Raw genomic sequence first — 23,519 nt, 5'->3', positions numbered from 1 at the left:
CTCTAGAGGAAGCAGCAGCATCACTTACCATTTGGTGGATAAAAGACAGCATATTCTTCTAACCCTAGCTTTCCTGTAAGAGAAAGTCACACAGACAGTAAAATTGTTGGTTTTGGATTTTTGAGACAGGGTTTCTCTGTGTAGCCTTTGCTGTCCTGGAACTTGCTTTGTAGACCAGGCTGGCCTTGAACTCATAAAGATCAACCTGCCTCTGCCCCCTGACTGTTGGGATTAAAGGCTTGTGCCACCATGCCCGGCTAAGTTTTAAAAACCAACATTCTGTGAATGTCCTACTAATGAATGGAACTTTAAAAATCACTTAATCTAACTTTATTTCATTTCATGATATGGAATTAGTTGAAAATCTGTCAGCTGATACCAGTGAAGCCTTTTAGGAATTAAAAACAATAATATGCTTTAAACAATGCTTTCAAATTTCCTTAACCAGTTGAGAATAATTTATAAGCATAAATTCATTAAAGCAAGTCTGAAGTCTTGCCATATCCCATTAGCTTATGGTTTTAGAAAATGTGCTGGAGTTAAAAATTAAATATCTTCAACTGCTTAACTAAGTCATATATCCTGACTCCCAACAACAGAGTTTGTATGATCAGAGACAAAGGATAAACATCTGAAAACAGAATGGTTCTAGGAAAGTACATTCTCTGTAATGTTCAACACCTGCTCACTTCCATGTTTTCCTCTGGATAACTAACTCTAGGTGGTGTGCTGGCTAGTTTTATGTCGACTTGACACAGGCTCAAATGAGAAAATGCTTCCATAAGACTGGGCTGTAAGCAGACAAGCTGTAGGGCTTAAAAAACAAAATAGTGTAACTGGTGTGGAAAGGCCCCAGCCATTGTAGGTGGGGGCACCCCTAGGCCTAATGGTCCTGGGTTTTATACAAAAGCAGACTGAGCATGCTATGAAAAGCAAGCCAGTAAGCAACACCCCTCCAAGGCCTCTGCATCAGCTCCTGCCTCCAGGTTCCTGCCCTGTTTGAGTTCCTGTATTCACTTCCTTTGATGATGAACTGTGATAAGGAAGCATAGCCAAATAAACACTGTCCTCCTCAGCTTGCTTTTGTCATAGTGTTTCACCACAGCAACAGTAACCCTAACTAAGGCAGGTGGCTTTCATCTTAACAGTTTTCCTAACAACTCTGTGTTTACTAAAAGGACATTCATTCTTGCATTGGGATATAAATTAAAATTTATTATTAAGGTTTTTTGGGGGGTGAAAGGCAGGGAGAAGATAAGAGTAAAAAGTGTGGTCATCTCAGGTTAAGGTGAAGACACATAGAACTAAATGATCTTTGTCAGAGGAAAGAATGGAATAATGAAACACAGACACACAGTTATTTACAGTAGTAGATATCAAGACAAGCATAGCAAATAAAGAGTACAGTTCCCACCCACAAGGGTTATAATCCAGGCCAAACCACAAATAATAGAATAGTTTTGCTGACTTCTTTTAAATGGGCTTTCAGGGTTTCAAGCTCAGAGGGAAAGGAAACTGATGATAGGTTGGTAGATGTGAGACACAGGCTAGTTCATCAAGGACCTATAATTTTCGGGGATGGAAAGTGAAGCTTTTCATGCCCTATGGCTCTGGAGGGGGCTAGAATAGAATATAGCACATTATGAGATAATCGGGGAAGGAAAGGAAATGAGGTTAAGATGGTGTGGGCAGGTGGAGGGTCTTGAAATTATAGCTCATTTTAGCCCATTAGGTAATTAAATTTTACCATCACTCTATGTGCAGGATGGGATGTAAGGGCGTGTGCCATGCATGTATATTCATGTCTATGTGCATGCATGTGTGTGTTTGCATGTGGAAGCCAGAGATCAAAGTCAACTGTCTCCCCATCACCTTCCACTTTTTTTTCTAACGATTCAGCTAGGATGGCTGGCCATGAGCATCTGGGATACACTTGTCTCTGCTGTGCCTGGCTTTATTGGGGAACCAAAGTGAGGCCCTCATGTTTGTACCACAGGCGTCTTCCCCACCCAACCATCTGTTTAGAGAAAAATAAAAGGGAGCTTTTATGTTTTACATATTTGTTTCAGCCCCATGTTGGGGGATCCTGACTCCAACACAAGATGATGGAGTCTCTCCTAGGGCAAGTGTTGGAACAACCAGGCACAAGAAAACCCTGGAGAAAACATTTCTTTCTTCATGGAGGCAGCAGAAGGGCCACACCCACACACTCAACGGGGCAGTGACATTTAAGTGCTGGGGGTTTACCCCTCAGTGAAAAGGAGAGAAGGGCTCAAGTTAATTCAGACCTCAGTGACATAGATACGATGAGGCAGATAGCATTAGAGAGAACACTAGAACAAATATTAGAAGGTAATAACACACATTTTATACCATAATTTTAAGGGTAGGATAACTAGATGAATTCAAGATTAATTTACAAAAAGAAAGTTAAGAAAAATTGAAAAGAAGAATCTCTGTGATGAGTTTGTGGGTATGGAGGAGAAGAAAACAGATTTTGCACCAACAGTACAGAGGAGGCAGGAGATGGCAAGGGCTCAAAAGTCAACCACAATGCTGTCACCATTGGAGAATGGTCTGTGCTCAGCGCTTGGGTACTGACATTGAAAGGAAAAGTAATTAGTATTGCAGAGAAATCGGAAATAATTTTCAGTTTAAAAACTGGAAACACCAATATAAGATATATCAAACATTCTTGGGGTGATTATGTAAGTCTTTAGCAATTTATCTTTAGCATTATCAAAATATTACCTCTGATGTATGATTTCGGTGGTGAAGCACTGTTGTATGCAAAGTGACCCAGTACGGACGTATCCCGTGAAAAACAAAGTAATACCTGAATATAACATTGGAAAAATTAACAATGAGTACTGCTATAGAGTAATGGATAGAAATTAAATTAATTATACCTGCATACGGAGGAGGCATTGGAGTGGGACGGCTCAAGTTCAGTGCTGCGCTTTGCAATGGGAAGAGCGCCCTCTATTGGTAAATCTAAGTTGAATGTTCACAGAGGGACTCCTCCTGCAGGTTTTTTTTTTTTTTTTTTTTTTTTTTTTTTTTTTTTTATGCAAACGGCAGGAGGCTTTGTGGCAGTTGTTTAACGAGCTAACCCCATGTTAGCTTTTCATCCACCCAACATGGCGGATGGCTGGGGAAAGACCCTGAGAAACCATGAGACCAAGATCTTATAGGGCAACATAAGGGGAGTGTCTAGGGGCACGCACAGGCTCAGGATTGGTGTGCCTCCAGGCTTGGAGGACTTGCCCTGTGTTGATTGGCCAACTAATTGTTATGGCCCATAGGCCCTCCCAGGGTGGTTGCTATGCTCTGCACATCATTGCTGTGCACTTGTCTGTAAAGCACACCCAGAGTCGTAAAGCACAGCATCACCAGCTAACTTCTGATTGGTTCCTTGCCAGAGGCAGGCATCTGACCTCCTAGTGACCAAGGCAAGGTCAGGCAAGCATGTGTTAGGCTGTTATGGCTGGAAGGCAGTTCTTGTAAAGATTTTTTTCCCTATTTGCTGCCCAGGCCTTGAACACTAGAAAAACGCAAGTTGCCAACTATGTGCTAATTTTCTTGTGTTCTATCAGGAAACTAAAATCACTTTCAGAAACCTAGCAGAAGAGAACCACAGAGGGGAAACTGGGGGTAATCACACACAAACACTGAGGGGTGTAGGAAATTGGAACCGGACTTAACTGGTGTGCAAAAGACTGGTGGGCATATCAAGAATGGGGTGGGGGGAGCTGGGTGGTGGTGGCACACGCCTTTAATCCCAGCATTCGGGAGGCAGAGGCAAGTGGATCTCTGTGAGTTCAAGGCCAGCCTGGTTTACAAAGCTACACAGAGAAACCCTGTTTCGGAAAAAAAAAATAAAGAAGGAAGGAAGAGGGGGTTCCACCCCAAGGACAGATGGGATGGGCAGCAACAAAGCAAGGGTTTTCCCAGTAAAGGTAGAAGCTGGCTTTCCTGGCCAGCAGGGGCACACAGCAACTCCATCAAGAAATAAAACAGAGAGGGTACATTCTGGACCAAGGCTTCCTGATAGAAAAACCTGGATTGATTACACTGGCCCAAAGTTTGGGGCTGAAATCCAGTCCTCGGGAAAGTGAAAGGACATTTATAAGACCTGGAACTCTAAGGATATCACAAAGATGGCTGCATAAAGAAAAATGGGCACAGAATGAGGCAGTTACCCATCTAGACTTATTTTTGCTGGACTTTAAACTGTAGCTCCACAGTTTATTAACTGGATGACAAGGGCAAGTGACTGGACTTCTAAGTATTTGTGTCCTCATATATAAAATTAATATAATAACAATGCTAAGATCAAAGTAAATTGGGATTAATTGATATACAGGAAGTGTTTAGAATAGTACCCGAGTATGTCACATTATTAAAATGTTATCTACAGTTATAACTAAATTGCTATTAATCTTCTATATTTAGCTAGTCTCTGTTCATAATATATTTAATTTGGGATTTGCTTATTTAAATGGCTCAACTATCATGTTTCTCCATTCCTGGAAAATACTCAAGCATTATATTTTTGAATGATCCCCATTTTTCTCTATTTAATTATATAGGACTTCTATAATTCTGGCCTACACTTATTCAACCTCTGTCCTTTTTAATTATTTTTATTACTTCGAACTCCACTTTGGCAAACCTCCACAGATTTCTAAAAATCAGTTGGCTGTCTTCTTTCGCTCACTATACACCAAACACAAATCTCAGGGTAGGGGTGCATCAAAAGAAAGACATAAAAACAAAGCATTGGACTCAGCCATGGGAAAGAGAAGTAATAAACAGCAAGTGTGAAAAAGACAAACATGGTATGTCCTCACTCATATATGGATTTTAGACATAGAGCAAAGGAGTACCAGCCCACAATCCACACCGACAGAGAAACTAGGAAACAAGGAGGAGTCTAAGGGAGACATAAATTGTCCTCTGGAGAAGGGGAAAGGGACAAGATCTACTGAGCAAATTAGGAGCATGGGAGGAGGACTGATCCAGACCCTCTGAATGTGGGTGCCTGTGAAGAGGCTTTGGCAATATATGGGGCCTCTCAGTGTTTATCCCTAGTACACAAATGGACTTTGCGCCCAACCCACGTAGAGGATACTCTCTCAGCCTACACACACTGGGGAGGGCCTAGGCCCTACTCCAAATGATATGACAGACTTTGAAGATTCCCCCATGGAAGGCCTCACCCTCCCTGAGAAGCAGAAAGGGCATGGGATAGAGGGTTAATGGGGGCACGGGAGGGAGAGGGAACTGGGATTGACATGTAAAACAAGCTTGTTTCTAATTTAAATAAAGAATAGAAAAAACAAAACAAACAAAATAAACAGCAAGTGTGGGAATAATTAAATAGTGCATTAGGTGGCATGTGCTGTAGGAACAAGATAAAGGAGGCCCAAAGAAGGGCTTGCCATTCCACAGAAAGTGGTTTTGAGATGGTGCCCTTGGTCAAACACTTGCAAAAGTTGAGAAACTTATTGTGTGGCTAATGGGGAAGAGTACCCTGGGGGGGGGGGGCAACAGCCGGTATGTAGTTGAGAGAGGAGGCTCTGGGGCTGTGGAGGTGTAGCATGGATGCCAAGTGGTAGGCTGTTGTCTTTGTGTCAATGAAAATACGCCTAGCTCCCAACAGTAAATAACGCTAAATTACATTAATACAGGAGTGCTGTTATTATATAGACATTGTTATGCTGACAAATACATTTCTTTTCTAGGACACAAATGGTATAAAATGGATATTAAGTTGTAAATATTAACAATGTAACACCTACCATCACTAACTGCAATTAAAAATATTTTATTAAACACAGCTCAGAAAAATTATTGTCATCTACCGAGAAAATTTTTAATTTTGACCTATTAATATGATGAATATTTTCCAATAATTAGGCAAAATCATTGGTCTCTAAACAATTATAAAATGTTATTGAACTGGTATATAATATTGATCTCTTTGTGTGTGCTCTGATTTAATTTATAATTTTAATTGTTTTGACTATCATATCATTACAACATTCTTGCCTTTCTTTTCTGTGGGAGAAACTGCCGGCCAGCCTACATGAACATGCATGGCCGGCACTTCCTCCCTGAGCCAAGCTCAGGAAGGAAGAGACACCAGTGAGGAAAGGACATGGCAGCAGAGTTAGCCACCTGAGACAATGGGCCCTTGGGAGGGGGCATAAAGGCAGGCCTAACTTCCTGCAGCATGCTCTGCTTCACACAGACTCCCAGTGCCTGTGTCGTTGGTGCTGCCTCTTCTCACCCTCTCCCCCAAAGGGTGTCTGAGAAGGGTCACCCACAACACCTTTCCTCTCTCCAACCCCTCCCATGTAACTCCATCTTATTTCATTCAAATTCATTGCCTCTTTCTCTGTAACTGGTGGTGGTGGTCGTGATGGTGTGTGTGTGTGTGTGTGTGTGTGTGTGTGTGTGTGTGTATGTTCCTAAACACATAAATACAACCTGCTCCGTCCATATAATGTTTCTTGTATGTATATGTTTCCAGGGCTGACCATTAGGTACTGGATAACCAATCGGTGTGCTTTTCCCTAGAGAAGCTCTCTGACATCAGCATTGCTTAGTTGCCTGTGCTACTTTGTCTGGGGTTGACTCCTTGTGAGCTATTCCCTTCCGTGTTAGTATGGCAATTGATGCTGTCCTTGTTGAGGTCACATTTAGTCGGGCATATTGGTGAGACTTCATGGATGTAGCCTCTCTGACAGATTTCTAGGAGACACAATCTCACAGCAAACTTCCAGTTCCTCTCTTTTAAATCCTTCTGTCCCTCTTCCGAAATGATCCCGAACCTGATTTATAGGAATTATGTTCTAGAGTATCAGTTGGGACTGGGGTCCATAACTGATCAGTTGCAATGGTTTCACAATAACTCAAAGGGCATAATACTTGCCTGCATACCCTAGTAAGTCTAATTGAACTTAAGGCTGGCTTACCAAGAGGGAAATCAAGCCTGGTACTGGAAACCTAGCCAATTACCTCAGGGAGAAGACACTCAGGTCAGTTCCAACTCGGGGCCTCTGTGCCCTGCGTCTTAAGTGCATGGAGTCTTTAGAAATAGGGACTTACATTCTACTTCCAGGGTGGGGAGCAACCAAAGGAATAGCATAGCCTGTGATACTTGGGAGTCTCTTGGACAGCTCCCTTTACTTAAGGCTCAGGGGCCATTTTGAAAAGGGGGCAGAAAGATTAACACAGAAGAGCTGAAAGTTTACTAGAAGTAACTCCTAGAAGTATCCAAAGCTACACTCATGAAATCTTAGCAACAAGCCTGCCTAAACATGACCCAAATAAGGAAGAGACCAAAAGACATGCAAATGTGAAAGGGGGAAAACTCATGAGGCCTCACTCAACCCTAGACAAAATACTACAGACAACTAAGGAACACTGAGAGTTGGAAAAACAGTCTTCCCTATGGAAAGGCACACTGACTGGTCATCACTACCAAATGGTCAGCTCTGAAGACATATTATACAAATAACATCATATGGACTGAGTCATATTTATGTATTTCAGAATATATAAGTATATTTGAAAAGTTAAACCACTATAGACAAAAAGGCCATGAATTTGAAAAAAAGCAAGCTGAGGGGGCATGGGGAAGGAAAGGGAAGGCAGAAATGATGTAATTATAATCTCAATTTTTGTCAGTATTGTATGAATGGACCCAACATAATCATAAGTATTTCCATAAATGAGACAGGGACAAAAAGGCAGAGTGAGAGGGACTTTAAGATGCTGTCTATTGACTGGCTCTGAAAATGGTGGAACCAGCTGTGAGCCAAAGAATGAAAGTGCACTCTAGAAGCTGGGAAAGATGAAGAAATGGGTTCAGAGCCCCCAGAAATAACGAAACCCTGTGGATACCATGAATGTAACCAAGTCAAACACATTTCTGTGTTTCAGAACCTCAAGAGGATTTATTTGCTTTAAATCACTGAATTGTAATAATTCATTACAGTCGCAGCAATAATCTAATGCAAACAATAAACTAATACCATTAATAAATCTAAATAAAGGCCTAAATACACAAATGTAAATCTGTGACAATCTATTGTTGCCTCAGAGAGGAAAATCCTAAGGAAATGTTTATTTCAACAATATCCCCTTAATTTAACAGGCTGGGGTAACAAAGTAACTTTAGAAGAAGCTCTGTGCTTAAATATATCTCCATAGAGGCTCTGCTGCCTGTGGCCTGGAGAAGGCAAGACATCTGAGACTGCTCTAGGAGAATACTGGGACTGTAAAGTGAGAATGCCAGAGGTGGTGTGGTAGACAGTATGTACTGGGGTGCAACCCTGGGATACATGCAGAGAGGTGCCAACTCCTACTCCTGTCTGAGTTGGCTTAACTCTGATTTCTTTATCTGTAAGGAGATGGCTGGCTTATTGTAAATCTGCTAGGGTATGCACTCAGAAGGCCATAGTCACTTATAAGTCAAGAAAAACATAAATGTGCTAGATGAGATTACTCAGCTGGGCTCTCCATTCTTTAGAAGAATTATAAGAAACGGAGTACTAATATGAACTGTGGAGTGATACCACAGAGTTAGATCAAGAATGTCTACAAAGGGTTTACTTGGGCTGAAAGCTTTCTTAGTATGTCAACGTATATTTCTAAATGTTTCTAAGAAATAACTGTAATGAAATGTAAGAAATAAGTTTCATTTGTGGAATGAAAACCACAAGAGAAATGATGGATTCCAACTGGACAACATCTTTAACATATAAGTGCTACAGGTATCCCTATTGTGTATTTTCTGCATTTGTCCAAGCTAATGAACAGAACTCTATCATGTGTTCTCTACTAAGATAATGAAGTAGGAAGTTTGTGAAGCTCTCTCCCTATCCAGACAACTATTGTGCTGACAGATAAGTCTCATATAGCTATTTGGGAAGCATGGAGTCTGTTGACCACCTTGAAATTTTCAGGGAGACCTTCAGTGGTAAATTGTGGTTAACCTGGTCAATGCCAGCTTGTGACACAGCAGTATTTACCACTCCCCACTCCCACCTGTCATCTAGACTGCAGGCCCATTAAAGGAACTAAAGTTTATAGTGTGGTGATTGTAAGGACTCCCTCAAAATTGTCCTGCTTTCCTCAGCAAACACACCCATGGTTAGAGAATAGTTCTGCTGTCTGACTTGTTTACTTTCAAGTTTCTTACATATGAGTCACTTATGTGTGAGGGGAGATGGAGATGTTCTTATGGGTTATTTCTGGTATTAGCTGGAGAAACTGTTACCCTTGCTCACTGACTCTGTCAGCAAATGAGATGCATCTGTCACCTAGCGAGTTCCTGTTACCACCACCAAAAGACTTTATAGTCAGAACTTAAAACTAACAGTTCCTCTTCATTCATGAATGTGATAAATTTGCCAAATTTATACTCTCTGTGGCCACACATTGAAATATGATAGTCAGTGACTATAAATTATGCCATTGTTGGCTCTTGGTTGATATATGGTAATTGATTTTTTTCTTAAGTTTGGTATTCTAACACCTTTTAAATGTGGTGTGGTGTGTATGCATGTATGTGTATAGATGCATGTGCATGTATATATGTATATATGTGTTTGCATGTGTGTGCATGTACACATGTGTAAGAAGATTCAAGATTGACGTCAGAAGTCTTCCTTGATTGATCTTTACCTTAGTCATTGAGGCAGGGTCTCTCACTTGAACCTAGAGCTACAATACAGGCTAGACTAGATAGCCAATTTGTTCCAAGGATCCCGTCTGTGTCTTCTAAAAACTGGAATAACTGGCAGACCACATGGCCACTAAGCATTTACATGGGTTCTACAGATAAGAACTCTAGTCCCCAAGCTTGCATGCCAAGCACTTTATTCAGAGAGCCATCTCCATTGGTCCTGCTGTAACAGTTTTGTAATTGTGATTTAAAAAGCATCAAAAGTACCTAACTTTTTAATAAGCAGAGAAATTTAGATGTTTCAGGTTTTTGGTTTGAATTATATCTTTACTTGCATAACATTACCTACACTGTTTTCCTTAGCAATCAGTTCAGAAAAGGATCCATTATATCAGGAACTAAACCATAAGAGAAGGAAGTCTAGAACTCTATGATACTGGAGAAACCTGAATAATACTGAAATACTAAAATACTGAAATACCCAAAATACTCAACTTTTGGATAAGGAAAGCAAACTCTGTTCATTTAACTATTGATCTATCTTCCAAGTCACTAATTTTTGGAAAATACTGTTGAGACATCTGGAGAATTTTTCATTTCAGTTATTTTATTTTCCAACTCTAGAATTTATCTTTTTGATTTTCATCTCTTTATTGACCTTATCTACTTGATGAATAAGTCACCATACCTCCTTTACTTATTTATGACATTTTAGTTCTTTGACATACTTATTTTTTTAAAAAAATGCTTATTTATCCTTTGACAACTTTATATATGTATACAATGTATCTCGATTCTATATACCCTAAAGTCCCCTCTATCACTTACCCTGTACTTTGAAATATTTCTAAGGGATGCTTTGTAGTTTGTGTCTATCAAAATGATCAAAATAATCATGATTCTCCACATTGATTTTAAGACACTTAATTATTTATGAACATATCCATAGGAAGTATCATGTAAAATGTATTCTCTAAACATCTTGGGATTGCTTGAGTATTAAGCTGACATCTAGTTTTAGAATTTATGCCAGCAAAAATTATAGAAAACTGGCCTGCTAGCACATCCTAGCTGCAACATATGTAACCAAAGGGGCAGCCCAGAAACTCATTTTGGAATTTGGAAGATTTACTTAACTATAGAAGATCTTTAAAGCATTACAACTTAGGTAACCTAAAACAAAGATCTGGATAATTTAAAAACTTACCTGATATAAATAATCTTCAAATACAAAATAATAATCATCGTTGCTTGCTGTCAGCTTCACATCCTATAATTAAAAATTACAAAGCACTGAAACTTAATCAAATGAATCTACCTCTAATCTTAAAGAATAAATTCAACATTTAGAAATAATATTACAATGAATTTTATATTTTATGTGATGTTATAGAAATTTCCTGGTGAGATTCTATTCCTATTACATATTTACTCAGCAAAATATGTCTCAAAATTATTTGATTTCTAATTCCTTAAGGCTTCATCAATAACTCTTTATGATTTCAGTTAATCTCCTCTTAGATGTCTTAAAGCTGGAAGAGAAAAGCAAACAGGATCACAACTCCAGCAGCAATGATAGCACTCTCCCCAGACTAAACCCCATCTTCAACAATTACAACTAACAAACTTAGCTATTTCTTCAAAATATCAACTATCTCCTATGTTTGTCATTGGTTACCTAAAAATCATCTCCTGCTCCTGGGAGGCTAACAACTGTGATTTTCTGCCCTATGAACTCATTCTTCAGGGCTAGTTCATGTCATCCCGTGGATAGAATGTTGGTCCTTTCTTCAGATAGTTCTATGTGCATTTCCTGATCTGAGACTACTTAAAAGAATTCTACTCTCCCAATGAGACTTGAGGCTCTCTCGGATCCAGTGCCTTGCTTTATATACACTTAGCTCCATCACAGGGTCTGGCACTTAAATGTCCAACATGTGTTTGATGGCTCAATGGTTAAATTAACAGAAACTAATTGCTCAATTGCAGTTTTCCGTGATGAGATGCAATGTATCATTACGTAGGTGACCTCTCCAATAGCAAACCAACAACAGCTCACAGAAAAAGCAAAACATCTGCACTCCCCCTAGACCATCTCTGAACAGTTTTTATGGGGAGTTGAACATGCTGATCATGTACTTCAGGGTGAAGAGCACAGATATTTCACCAGATCTGATTAAGAGTTTAAGCCACTTCTAGCTGCATAACTTTGGCTAGTTACTCCAAATCTAGGTCGATGTGCTTTGATAAGTGGTCCCCTAAAAGAATGTGTGTTAAAGACTTGACCTTCTCCTCACTTCATGTACTCTTGAGAAGTGTGAGAACTTTAAGTTGGTACCCAGTGAGAGAAGTCCAGTTACTAAGAGGTGACTCTGAAGGGTATATGAACCCTGGTACCTTTCTGTCCCTTCCTTTGTATCCTAGCTGCCATGAGGCAAGTTGCTTTGCTCTACCTTGACTCTTGCCATGAGGTACTGACTTGCAGTAGGGCTCTATGCCCATGAATTATACAGTAAAGTAAGCCTTTCCTTCTTAATGGTAGTATCTCATATACTGTCGCTGTAACAACAGAACACTGAATCTCCTTGTCTGTAAATGGGTAGATTTACAGATGTTGCAGGATATGTGTACACTGTGTGAAGATGTATTGCTGTGATTGGTATAGTAAAAAGCTCAACAGCCAAGAGCTAAGCAGGAGAGGCTAGGTGGGACTTCCAGGCAGAGAGAGAACTCTGGGAAGAAGAAAAGTAGAGTCATCAGTCAGAAGCAGAGGAAGCAGGATGGGCAGTATGGAGACAAGGTAACAAGCCTCAGTTAAGGGCAAGCTTTTATAGTCAATAATAAGTCTCCATGCATTATTTGCAGGCTGGCAGTCTGAAGATAAAGTACTGCTACATTACTACCTACTTCAAAAGGTATGAGAAGGGCTTAGGACAACATCAGGTTCTAAGTCAGTACTCAGAAAACTCTTAAGAGTTGATCAAACACCCTATGGAAGGCCTCACCATCCAGGGGGAGCAGAAAGGATATGTGATAGGTAGGGCTTTAGTTTGGGGGAGTGGTAGGGGAGGAGGGAAGGGAAAGGGAACTGGGATTGACATGTAAAACAATCTCGTTTCTAATTCAAATAAAAAAATCTGCAAAAAAAAAAAAAGTTGTTCAAAATCCCCTCCAGGTAGATACACTGTATCTTGAAGATCCTCCATGCGCAAATGATGGTGACACTTTTAAGCCCACCATATAATCAACTCAACAGTACTGATTGGTTGATCAGGATGAAGTACACCACAACCAAAACACAAACAAAGAAAACAAAGACAATATTTATCTTCAAGAAGTCTACAATATCAGTCAGAGAGATAGTTCAGTGGTTAAGAGCACTGGTTGCTCTTTCAGAGGTCCTGAGTTCAATTCCCAATACCCACATGGAGGCTCACAACTGTCTATAACTATAGTCCCATGAGATTTGATGCCCTCTTCTGGTGTGCAGATGTATATACAGACAAAACATATATATATGGAAAGAACAAATATGTAATAAAATATGGAAAGAATCACAATGACAGAGTAAAATTATCCATAAGTATATAGCTGAAACAGTCTAGAACATTCAACTAAGCAGCTGAACCAAACAGAAGTCAAGGGATTGGTGGAATGAGTCATGAAAAGCTCTGGAGAAAACTTGAAACTACAGAGTACAGGGAAGGAACTTGATCACTTATCTCACTCAGAGGTTCCATGGGTGATGGTGAAGGTGGTGCCTTCTCAGCAATGGTAATGTTGTCTCTGAGCCAAAACTGGCCTTGGAAGTAAAAACTATGAATTATGGTGGCACATGGAACACCAAAGCTCACCCAACAGAATCTTGCTCATTGCCATTTATTATTATAAGAGATTAATTAAGCTTTTTCCTTAGGGGTGTGATAATAAAGAATGAGAAATATTAGTATAACTGGCAGGCCACAGTAAACAGTAGAACTAGAGTTACAGACACAAGGTTAGTTGTTGGGGTGGTGAGGAGAACCCAATACAGATAGAAGAATCTAAGAGTTCAGTTCAGGGATGTAATTTAATATTCCTTCCCACACATTCATTAGCCACAATCCATGCCAGGGGGAAATGTTTATATTTACAGTCTAACTCCTGGCACCAACTACTCAATGAATCTCTACTATAAATTTCAGATATACTTGACCACACATTTAGAAGCTTAAAAAAATGTTTTTGTTTTTTTTTGTTTGTTTGTTTTGTTTTGTTTAATGTGGCCAAAGAGATAGTTCAGTGGCCAAGTACTGTAATGTTCTTGCAGAAGACTTAAGTTTTCTCCCTTCAGACAGCTTACAACCACCTGTAACTCCAGGGGCACCTGCACTCAGGTGCACACTCCCACATGTCGACACATACACATAATTTAAAATACTTATAATAGCGTTATTACAACAAAAATATACAACTAAGCCCTAAATCATGAGACAAATAGACAAAATAATTTCTTTGTGTGGAAGACTTGAATTTAAGATGGCCATTTTTTTTTCTTCATGAAAACATGGAGGGTCTGGGAAAAGAGCACAAGAACAATTCCCAAGGACAGAAGACAACACTGCATACAGGCCTCAAGCTTGGGAAGCTAGCCTCAACTTCACAGGGACAATGATCACCTCAGTTATTTCCTCCCTCACTTGCCCATTTGTTTGTTTGTTTGTTTGTTTTTGATCCAGGGTCTCATGAAGCCCAGGTTGGTTTCAAACTCACTATGAAGCCAAGTGTGACCTTGAATTCCTGGTCCTCCTTTCTCTGCCTTCAGGGTACAGGCATCACAGATATGCACTACCACACAGTCACTCAAATTCTTTTACAAGTTTAATATGTACATTTGCCCACAGTTCAATCCCTGCAGAGAGAAAACTCTTCATTGTAAATGCTATTGATGAAATGGAAAAACCATGGATACTTTTACTTACTTTATAAATTAGACTGTCCACCAAAAGGTCATGCTGTATCACGTTGGTCTTAAGCTGCTCATAATACAGGATGTCCTACATTTAAAAGTAAAATGTACAAAAATTAAATGTTGTAGGGGAAGCTGTAGCCACGCCTACTTAGGGGCTTGGGAGGGTGTGGTCAGGGGACGTAGGGTGACTGCGTTTTCGCTTTCGGTTTCTCTTTTGGGCTTGCTGTACAGACTGCTGCCACGCCAGCTGGCTAGGTTGCTCTGTAAGTAAGGCTTTTTCCCTATTAAATACCCTTATATTTCTACCTGATCCGTATTGGTAATTTCCCACTATAAAATGTTTATAAGGTCAGCTTCAAACTTTAATAAACAAAATAATAAAATTACAGCCATTAATAGGTACTCTGTTTTATTCATAATCCATTTATTCATTACGATGTAATGATAGCTAAGTAACAATAGATGTTTAATAATATGCCTATTTCCATCATTGGTACCTAATAGGCATTCAATCAATATTGGCTAAATTGGTTAACTATAACAACAAATATAATATTTATGAAAGAGGTACGTCTTATGCTTCCTTTTTACAAAGTGAAATAGATCAGGGAGAGCTATCTCCACACACATTTGAGGAGTTTACGTCCAGAGAGAACACTAACTCACTGTCCAAAGCCACAGACTGGTTAATGTCATGTCTCAAGGCTTTACAGCTGGGCAGGACTACTGTTTGCTTTTCCCCTTGGCAGCTTGAGAAGCACTTGTGACTATGAGAGCTGGTCCTCAGGTGCAGTCCCAGTTCAATTCCTCTAAGTCTCATAGATCATAATTTTAAAATCACTTCCCTATAAATGGAGACACAGGCTGTCTCTAAGCAATTTGTCCATATGAAAAAGGCTGCAATTAATCCCTTCCTACACTATGCTTTTCTGTTTGCAGGATAAATGGGCAAAGCTGCAAAGTGAAAACTATACACACCTCAGGTAGTATATGGACTGTGTGACTATTTTCCAAGAACAATACTACAATACAAGGTCACATTTTATCTACACCTTTGCCTCTATAAACTCTGTCATAAATGGGAAGTGATATTTCTTTGTTGTGTTCATTTGTGATTTTTCAACCAATGACCTGAAGATCCTCCCCCCTCTGTTTCCTGGCCACCTGGATTTCCATAGCCGGGATTCGCACTTCACAGTATTATCTGTCTGCCCATTAGGTGGTTTTTCTCTGTATAATGCATCAGACGCTTCATTAAAAAGGAGAACCAACCTTCTGTCACTGTGTTTAAGCACTTTTTCTTCAAAATAACACATTGCTTGAATTTTATGGTAAACACTGACAATTCCTTAAATGCCCTTAATGGCTTTGGGTTTTCTTGCATTAGGAAAGGCTTCCACACCACATTCAAATAGTTTTTTTAGAAAAACTGCTAATTTTTCACTCAAATATCTGTACATTTCCTGGAACTTATTATTGTGTCTTGTATCAAAATGTTGTCTGCCAGTGTAACAGTTATCAGCATCAGCACTCCAACTGAAGTAAAATTATAGAGCAAGAGCTATTTATCAATTCACCACTCCATTTTCTTTAGTAACGCATTTGGTTATTAGACACCTAACCTCCATAAAATCCTTAATGTTACTACACCTGGTTAAAAAGAAAAGAGATTTTCCCAAATATTTGTTTTGGAAAACAGTAATGTTTTATGATATTAGGGCATCTCACTCAAGAATGCAATGGAGATCTTAGTCATGTAAGGCAAAATTCACAAGCTTTTGTGGGCTTCAGTGAAATGATAGCAGCACCTTCTTTGTAGGGTTGCTGTGAGAGAAAACGGAGACACACCATAAACTCAGAATGGTGCCTGGCAGGTTTCCTGAGGGTCGGGTTTTACTGTTCTCTCTTTTGTGTGCACTGTTTTCCTCACATGGGCTCCAAGGCTCTCCTCCTTTCTATATTAAATGTTTTCAAGTTCCTGCTATTGTAAACCAGGTGTTTCTCTCTGTATCTCAAGTTATCATTGATAATATGGAGAAAAGCTGTCAATTTTTAAATATTTTATATGCCTAAATATTTTAATTATAATATTTTTCTTTTAGTTTTCTAGGTACTTAACCACGATCATAGCCATTTTAGATAATATGACTGTGTGTCTTCTTCCTCTGATCATAAGTCAGTTCATATCCCTATCTTACAACATTGGCTAGAATCTTAAAAATGATGCTGCATAAATAATGGTACAATTGCAGCCTTATGCTGATTCTAACATGAAGAATGTTAGAACTGCTGTTCAGCTTGCACTCAGATTATGTGTAGGGAACAGTCTTAAGTGTCAGTACTTTCGTTTCAAGATTTGCTTCGAAATGGCTGTTGGATTTACTCTCAGCCACACAGCACTGAGTGTTGCTGTACTCTATGACTCTGCTGATGTACGTGATTTGGAGGCCCAGTAGCCATGCCACCCACCACTCAGTACCCTGCCAGTGGGAATTCAGCTGACCCAAGCTGGACAGGATAGGCTGTCTTTTTCCCTCCCATGGTGGCCTTCTACAGTGTACATATAGCCAGAGAAGATGACCATTCCTGTCAGAAGGGGACAGCTCAGCAGTTGAAAATTATTAGTGATATATTGCATTTTATCCTAGGACTTTTATATCTCTTATATAAATCAGAGAGAAACACAGTCCTGATGACATCTGAGAAAATCATGCTTCTGAAAAGGTTCAGTGAGTTTACACTATTAATATTTAATTCGTTTAAAACTTCCTGTTCATAAGTATGCTGACCTATCAACGAATGAAAGTCAATCAATTATAGGAATTATTTCCATGGGTAATATACACTGGAAGAATTAATCTGCATTATTACCTATGAATTATAAATGCTCACAGAGAATTTCACTTTAATTGCTATGCCCAACAACATTTATATGCAATTGTATACTTGTAATGCTTTTTATTACCAGTTAACTACATGCTTTTTCTGGCCATTGCTAGAAAAGTAATAAATATCTTAAGAGTAATCATTAAAATACTAATTGTAGGATCAGGTATCTCTATAAAGAAATATACATTCAAAATGCATTGAATAAAATTTTAAACACAAAGCAAAATTTAACTGGGCCCAATTATTCAAAATAGTCAACAATCCCAGACATATAATTACATAGTAATCTTGTGAACTAACTGAATTGGCTACAACTAGACAAGTAATAAAATATTATGCAACAAAGCAGCAAATACAAAATGCCGGGTGACTGACTGAAAGCAAGGTCATGTTGGTTCAGAAGCTCATCTGTCCATAAAACTTCAAAATCATAGGCTAGATATAAATAATGCTTCATAAAACAAGTTCACATTCCTTTCATTATATAGTTAAAATATATTGACTTCTTCTAATAAGCAAATTAAGAAGTTTCTGAAACCTTCATAAAATGATAACAATAGCACCTTCACATTGATTTTGGTACCCACGAGCATACAAAATAAACTATGATAATTTATTGATACTGGTATGTACCAAAGCTTCTGTGTACAGAAGGATAATTATATAAGTAAATTTTTTGTACTTTGCTTTTAATTATTTTTTATATGCCACATCACTCAGCTAAAAAAACGGTTAATCTTTAGTAAATTGTATTTAAAATGTTTTGGACATTTAATATGCTATTTCTTAGAATTAGAGCTATGGAAAGAGTCTAAATAGACAAATTATCATACTTCACAAAGTTAAACTAAGGCTTAAAAGAATTTTTAACTATGTGTCTGGGTGTTTTGCCTGCATTTATGCTTGTGTACCATGTGTGTGCCCATGGGGGCCAGAAAAAGGTATTGGATCCCTTAGGACTGGGGTTACAGATGGATTTTTTAAGCCACTATGTGGGCTCTGGGAATCAAACTTGGGTCCTCTGGAAGAGCAGCCAGTTCTCCTAACTGCTGAGCCATCTCTCCAGTTCCAAAACTATTTTGTAAATCATATGATTAAGGTACAAATTCAGATAAATTTCTTGGGAGGCTAGGTAAGCTACCCTATCCTGGAATTACCATTGTGCAATGTGTTTTATTGTAATGTAGACTGTCATATACATTACAATCCATCATTATTCAAAAGTAAATATTCAATAGTAAATTAAAAGTAAGTTCTATTTTCCTCACTATTGTAATTCTTTAAGATTTAAATACATCTATTAAACCAGTTTTAAGGCTGTCTGCTACCTCAGAGCAGTAGGAGAGGCCTTCCAAGAAGTCCTACTCTCCCATGAAAACAGAAAAAGTCAAGTTAAAGGAAAAGATAAATTAAAATGAAGACCTAGATTATTCCTTGTAACTACAGCAGTTACAAGGATTAAAGTATGTCCCCTGCTCCCTGGAGACTTGTGTAGGATATTTGCTGCTATGCATAGTCTGAGTAACTGAGTAACTGAGTAACTTATTAAATAAAGTAATTCATTTTATTAGTTAATGTAAGTCATTCATGAAATTCAGTACAGCGCAGACTTTTGTTTAAGATGCAGTTTTGAAAGGAAAGAGGATCGGGAGACAGCTAGAAAAGACACAGAATCTACACTTTATTTTTATTCTTAGAACAGAGAGGATGTCAGGGCTATGCCAAGGGATGTCTGCACTGAAACACAACTCTTTTCTGCAGTAGTGTTTGCTCACCTCACTTGGACAACATTCTCTAAGACTTGATAGCCATAATGATAGCCATACTAATTCTTGATGAATATGTCTGTCATTAGACTTCTCAAACATTAAATAAATTGGAGTTTGCAGGAATACCTCAGCACTTAGGAGCACTTGCTACTCTTCCAGAGGACTCTGGTTCAATCACCAGGCTGTAAACTCCAGTGCCAGGGGATCCAAGGCTTTCTTTTGGTCTTCCAGCACACTGCATGCATCTGGTACACAGACATACATGCAGACAAAACACCCATTCACACACAAAATTTTAAAAATAGTAAAAGTTTTAAAATAAGTTAGGATCCAGTAATTCAACACATATTTCCTGGCCATCTTTTGTACGCTAGGTATGGTTTTTTTTCTTTTGCCACAGCACTCAGAACAGACAGTACTAAATACACATTTGTTGGTTAGGTCACTAGTGAGAAAGCCCTAATGTCAATGCGGGTGCCAGGCAGGCTTTCTGGAGAAAAGGACATAACAGACTTGGAGTACCACATCCTGTAATGGCGGGGGTGGGGGTGCACGCAAATGTTTCTTTCTTTGGCATATGGGACAGGTGCAAAGATCAGAGAGAAATAGGTGTGTTAAGGAATCTTAAAGAAGAGGTTTACAAGGGCAGAGATAGTCTGGTAGTAGTGACACCACTCGGGAGGCAGAGGCAGGTGCATCTCTGAGTTTATGCCAAGTCAGGTCTATAGAATGAGGTCCAGTGCAGTCAGGGCTACACAGAAAAAGCCTGTCTGGAAAAAAAGACAGTGCCGGGGTAGGGGACGAGGCAGTGATAGCAGATGTCATTATTAGAGAAAGGATGTTTGAAAGCATTTGTAGGGAACAAGGCTGCATGCTGGAAGCCAGACTGTTTGAATTCAGGCACGAGAAGATAATATGAATGGGAGAAATATGTACAGAGAGAAATACATGAATTTCAAACACATGGAGGAACTGAGTCAAGAGGGAATTACAGGTGAATATGATATGAGATTCAGGTGGAAAGAAAAGAGTGACACTAGCCTTTCATTTGGGGCAATTTGATGGACAGTCATACAAAATAAACAAAGACTTCAGGAGAACTGAGACATCTTGAACCTGAGGTGCTTTGGAGATATTCATGTGCATCAGATTACGGGGCAGCCCTATCTGAACCTCCCGGAAGAGACCTGACATGACTGTCAATCTGAGATAACTGAAAGGGAGCTGGAGGAGCTAAGTGTATAAATGAGAAGAAATAGACCACCAAAAACTTAAAACCCACGTGGAGAGGGGAGTTCACCCATCCCAGCAAGTATAAAGTACTGGGTTTAATGCCCAGCATCCCTACACAGACAGACAGACAGACAGACAGACAGACAGACAGACGCACGCACGCACGTGCACACACACACCGCTAAAGAAAGCCTTATATAGTGTCTGCTGTTTCATCAATAAACAGAACAGAGAAAAGCTTGTGTTTTTAGTTTGTAAACTACTATCAAGGGCATTTAAAATATAAATAAAATTTGCTAAATACTTTGTGGCACACAGGGAGATGTATAGAAAATGAGCATATGAAGCAATCCTTTAAAACATATTACTTATTTTCTTGAAAAGCAAGAAGTCAAAGTTAAATAATTTTCTACACTTGATCTTAGCCAAAAGGCCAAGAAGCGATAGGTTAAATAATTTCCATTGAATATACTATATTAACTAGCAAGAATTCAAAGTTTTATGTTCAAGGTCTTTGCACTAAAACATCTCAATAAAATTTTATTTTAGAGTAGCTTTCATGTACTGGAAATATTCAAAGATGGTACAATGATTTGAACCAAACTTCTAAAGCATAGATTTAGAGGAGTAAAATTGAATGTTCTACTTATGTGTCTAAATTTCCAAGTATGTCTGTAACTAGATATGTAGTTTAAGTGACAGAAAATTTATTTATCAAAAAGTATTTCCTTCCCCCTTTTCCTTTCCTTACTCCACCCTCAATGCATTACGTGTAACAGTTATTTTGAAAACTTCTATTTTTTTTCTGAAAATACTGGTTTCTAATTATAAATATTAGATATATTTGGCATTTAAATTTTAAATGGCTACAATTTCAAAATTCAAATGTAAAAATCATTTTGGAATACTGAGAAAAACAATCTTTAGCTGTCATTAAGGGGATATTTTTTGAAAATCCTAAATTTGGTTGTGAAAAAGGTAGCAATTCCTTTGCACAGAGAACAGATTTTATCTAACTCTACAGTAGTGGGGGTGGCATGTTACCTGGAAACTTAAACCCAGTGAAGAATTATGTTTTCTAGAAGAGCATATAAACAGAAAACAAAATCTGTTTTGTAAACAATTATCTCCAAAGGGTTGCCAAAAGATACCACTATCTCATGCTGTAACTGCTCTGCATAAGTCTTTAGCTTTATTCTTTCAAATAAAAGATTCTGATAGTGCTGTCCACAGACAGACTTAATAACACTCACACCATACATATATACACATACACACTAAACATAATTTGCAAGGGTTAGACATGTAGTTTTTATAATTTACATTAATGTTTTATTTTGTTATCAGAATGATTAATTCCAATTAATTTGTAACATAATTACAGGTAATATTAATTGACTACTGCCATTAGTGGCACATTTTTGTCCATTATTATATAATAGACTTATATATGCTACTTTTTGTATATTTGTCACAATTCTGTGATATAAATATTATTACCTATATTTACATACAGGTTAACTGAGGCTTGAAGAAATTTAAGCAATTTGCTCAGTGATATATGTGTTCAGTAAGTTGAAGGAACTCTGAGTTTAAGCCAGGTTTATATAATCCTAGAACCTGTTACACTATCAGTGTGACAATGATTAAAAATCTCTAAGTGGGTGAATTTACAAATATATATAACCACTGTACATAGGTGACTACATACATACACACAGTGAGAATATTCTAGGAGAAGTCAATGTATTATGCAGGCTTTCATTACTAAAGCTATGACCTGGGCTGAGGATATAACTCAGTTGGTAGAGCGCTTGCTTTGCATGCACGAAGCCCAGCATTAAAAAACAAAAAAATCCATGGTCTATCAGTTAAGGATTTGGTCACTTCCTTTAATATTCATTATATTTCCTGAAAAAATGATCATCATTTGGAAAAATAATATTCCCACATTATCTGTCAAATTTTAGAATCATGGGAATAGCACGCATTTCAAAGGTAAACATAAAACCCAAGTGTGGTTGTGCATGCCTATAATCCCAACACTTTCAGAAGCAGAGACAAGAGCATCGGGTTCAGCTACCTAGGTGAGTTTTAATGCTATGGGCTACATGAAAGCCTACCTTAAAAAACCCAACCAAATAAATAAAAAAAATCACAAGGAATTTACTCATTCATTCTCAGCTGCTCTTCTTCATTACTTGCTATTATAACGTCCCAATATGTGACATCTTCACCGATTTGAGTTCTTAAATTTTCACTTTTTGTTTTTCTGCATATATGCATGATCACAGTATTTACTAACAAAAGTGTCTGTTGAGCGTACTGGCTAAATTCGGTGGTAAGCCCTGCCTTACCTTAAAACAACAGTGGAAATGAAAAGCGGGGTGAAAAACAAACTACTTACTGCTTTTCTGCTTTGAAAAAAAAAACAGTATTTAGAAAACAAACTGAACAACTTAATTTGATCCCTCCTGTTTGCTTCTTACCTCAGGTTGACTGGAGATATTCAAAATGAGTGCCCAGAGCTCAGCTCTCAGTGCCGTGGGACTTCCTTGTCGGATGTACTGCTGGGCAGCAGCGCTATCCTGCTGCAATAGAACTGTCAAAGGGATGCAATAATCCTGTTAGAGCAGCTCAGAAATCTTTCATTAGCAAAACTTCAGCCTCTGTATGAAACATAACTGCATCTATCTGTTTCTTTCTTCACTCTCCGGGTTTTGAGATGGTCCTACTACAGCCCAAAGGCTTCAAGTCTTTCTCCCTTAGCTTCTCCTCAGCCTGACCAAAGCTTTCAATGCTGACACCTTTGGATTATTGTGCTTTCCCACATATCTACAACTACTGATGAGACAAGTGTCACCAAGCAGAGCCTCATCTTCAGAACCCATAATTTTCATAAATGCATATCACCAAGTCATGGAGCTTCTGTTATTTGGAAGCAGCATTGTACGAGCAATATCCTGCCCAAGAATAA

General features: G+C 38.6%; 1 protein-coding gene and 1 pseudogene across 7 annotated transcripts in view; both read right to left on the bottom strand.

The window, feature by feature from the left end:
- The window catches only part of Tbc1d19 (TBC1 domain family member 19), a 103,230-nt gene that overhangs the window by 42,282 nt on the left and 37,429 nt on the right, over window positions 1-23,519 (bottom strand). For all 7 annotated transcript variants that reach the window (XR_003479466.2, XM_027386940.2, XM_027386939.2 and 4 more), the window contains 5 exons: window positions 23,032-23,144; window positions 14,662-14,736; window positions 10,908-10,970; window positions 2,752-2,836; window positions 29-73 (listed from right to left, as the gene is read on the bottom strand). Coding sequence is in view for 6 of the 7 variants with exons in the window: in XM_027386940.2 (XP_027242741.1) it covers window positions 29-73; window positions 2,752-2,836; window positions 10,908-10,970; window positions 14,662-14,736; window positions 23,032-23,144 (381 nt within the window). In the remaining variant the exon portion in view is untranslated. The remainder of the gene's footprint in view (window positions 1-28; window positions 74-2,751; window positions 2,837-10,907; window positions 10,971-14,661; window positions 14,737-23,031; window positions 23,145-23,519) is intronic.
- On the bottom strand, window positions 20,887-20,987 carry LOC113831129 (annotated as a pseudogene).

The sequence above is a fragment of the Cricetulus griseus genome (genome assembly GCF_003668045.3).
Source record: "Cricetulus griseus strain 17A/GY chromosome 1 unlocalized genomic scaffold, alternate assembly CriGri-PICRH-1.0 chr1_1, whole genome shotgun sequence".
Lineage (NCBI taxonomy): Eukaryota > Metazoa > Chordata > Mammalia > Rodentia > Cricetidae > Cricetulus > Cricetulus griseus.
This window is presented reverse-complemented; position numbering and strand designations above follow the sequence as displayed.